General features: G+C 58.0%; 1 protein-coding gene across 1 annotated transcript in view; it reads left to right on the plus strand.

The window, feature by feature from the left end:
- The first annotated feature begins 1,507 nt into the window (after positions 1 to 1,507).
- The window catches only part of HMG20B (high mobility group 20B), a 5,356-nt gene continuing 5,030 nt past the window's right edge, over positions 1,508 to 1,833 (plus strand). The window contains exon 1 of the mRNA XM_011943603.1: positions 1,508 to 1,668. Coding sequence (XP_011798993.1) covers positions 1,508 to 1,668 — 161 coding nt within the window. The remainder of the gene's footprint in view (positions 1,669 to 1,833) is intronic.

The following is a 1,833-nucleotide window of genomic DNA, read 5'->3' on the forward strand; positions in this document are numbered from 1 at the left end:
TCTTTTCCTTTTTTTTTTTTTTTTTGAGACGGAATCTTGCTCTGTTGCCTGGGCTGGAGTGCAGTGGTGCAATCTTGGCTCACTGCAACCTCTGCCTCCCGGGTTCACGCCATTCTCCTGCCTCAGCCTCCCGAGGAGCTGGGACTACAGGCGCCCACCACCACGCCTGGCTAATTTTTTGTATTTTTAGTAGAGACGGGGTTTCACTGTGGTCTTGATCTCCTGACCTCGTGATCCACTTGCCTCGGCCTCCCAAAGTGATGGGACTACAGGCGTGAGCCACCGCGCCTGGCTTGTATTTTTAATAGAGTTGGGTTTTCACCATATTGGCCAGGTTGGTCTCAAACTCCTGACCTCAAGTGATCCGCCTGCCTCCCAAAGTGCTGGAATTACTGGCGTGAGCCACCGCACCCGGCCTATGGCCGATAATATTCTGTTGTAAGGATATATCGCATTACTGATCCATGCATTGTTAGCGGACATTTGAGTTGCTTTCACTTTTTGGCTATTATGAATCACGCTGCTATGGGTGCTTGTGTACACGCTTTTGTTTGAACACCTGTTTTCAGTTGTCTGGAGTATATTCCTAGGAGTAAACTGCTGAATTACATGGTGATTCCACATTTATTTAACCCTTTGAGGAAATGCCAGTCTGTTTTCCAAAGTAGCTGACTGCATCTGCCTCCTAGACATTTGAACGATTCAATGAATGTGTATTGAACACCCACCATGGGCACTGCTGTGAACCAAACAGGCAGGCCACAGAGAAGAAACCGGCTTATGGAGAGAAAAAAAAAAAAAAAAAAAAAAAAAGTGAGCAGCCCCAACTTGGGTCTGATCCCCCAGAGCGGAGCCTTGTGACCCAACTCCCCGAGGTCCTTGTAACCTCCCTTCACCACCATCTTTCCCCAAATACTTCCAGCCCAGCTCCCAACCCCACCCCCTGCCTGACCCACACCCCGTTCTCAGCTTCGCAGCATCCCAGCCTCTACGCCCTGGACATCGTGCAATGTCCCCATTGCACAGGAGGGAAAGCCGAGACCCCACAGAGAGAGCAGCCCCTGTGGCCAGAAGCCCTCGGATCCGGATGTCGGGGGCTCTAAACTGAATAAATAAATAGGAAACGTCTCCGACAGGTTTTGCAGGATGTTAAGAACAGGTCCCACCTTGTCCTAGGGCTGGGGGCTGCCTCGCAGGACCTTAACCCTAGCAAACCCACCTCCGTCCCCATGGCAACCGGGGCGGGGCCCGACCCGGATCCGCCGGTCGCGCCATCCGGCAGCTGCTGGGCGTATAGCCCTCAGAGCCGGAGGAGGAGTCCGCGCCTCGCCTACTGGCCCTTTAAGAGGCTCCGCCCAGCAAGTCCGCCACGCGCTCCCGATTGGTCCCGAGCGCGGCCGAGCGCAGCCGAACTTGACGCACCGCCCGCCGCCTTCCTTACCAACCTCCCACGCGGCTCAGCAGCCTCCCCAGCCAATCGCCGGCCGGCGCGCCGATCGGTATCTGCATGGGCACGCCCGGGGGGAAGGCCTCACCCAATGGGACCGTTCGCCGAGGCCTCATTAGCATGCCGGGGGCGGGGAGGGGCGGGGCAGTCGGCGGGGGTGGGCTGCGGGCGGTTGGTTGGAGCGTCGCGCAGTCGGGAGGTCCGGGAAAGTTTCTTTGGAGGTGAAAACAGCCGCGGAACTCCGGGCCCTGCGAGAGGGCGGGGGTGCCGGGGTCCCAGGGCCGGGCCGGGGTCTTTCCTGGGCCGGGGAGAACTGGCCCAGGCCTCCCGGGGGGCAATCGCCCAACAAAGGATTCTTGGGGCGCCCGCCCTCGAGGACTTCCCCG

Source organism: Colobus angolensis, unplaced genomic scaffold (assembly GCF_000951035.1).
Source record: "Colobus angolensis palliatus isolate OR3802 unplaced genomic scaffold, Cang.pa_1.0 Scaffold22, whole genome shotgun sequence".
Classification (NCBI taxonomy): domain Eukaryota; kingdom Metazoa; phylum Chordata; class Mammalia; order Primates; family Cercopithecidae; genus Colobus; species Colobus angolensis.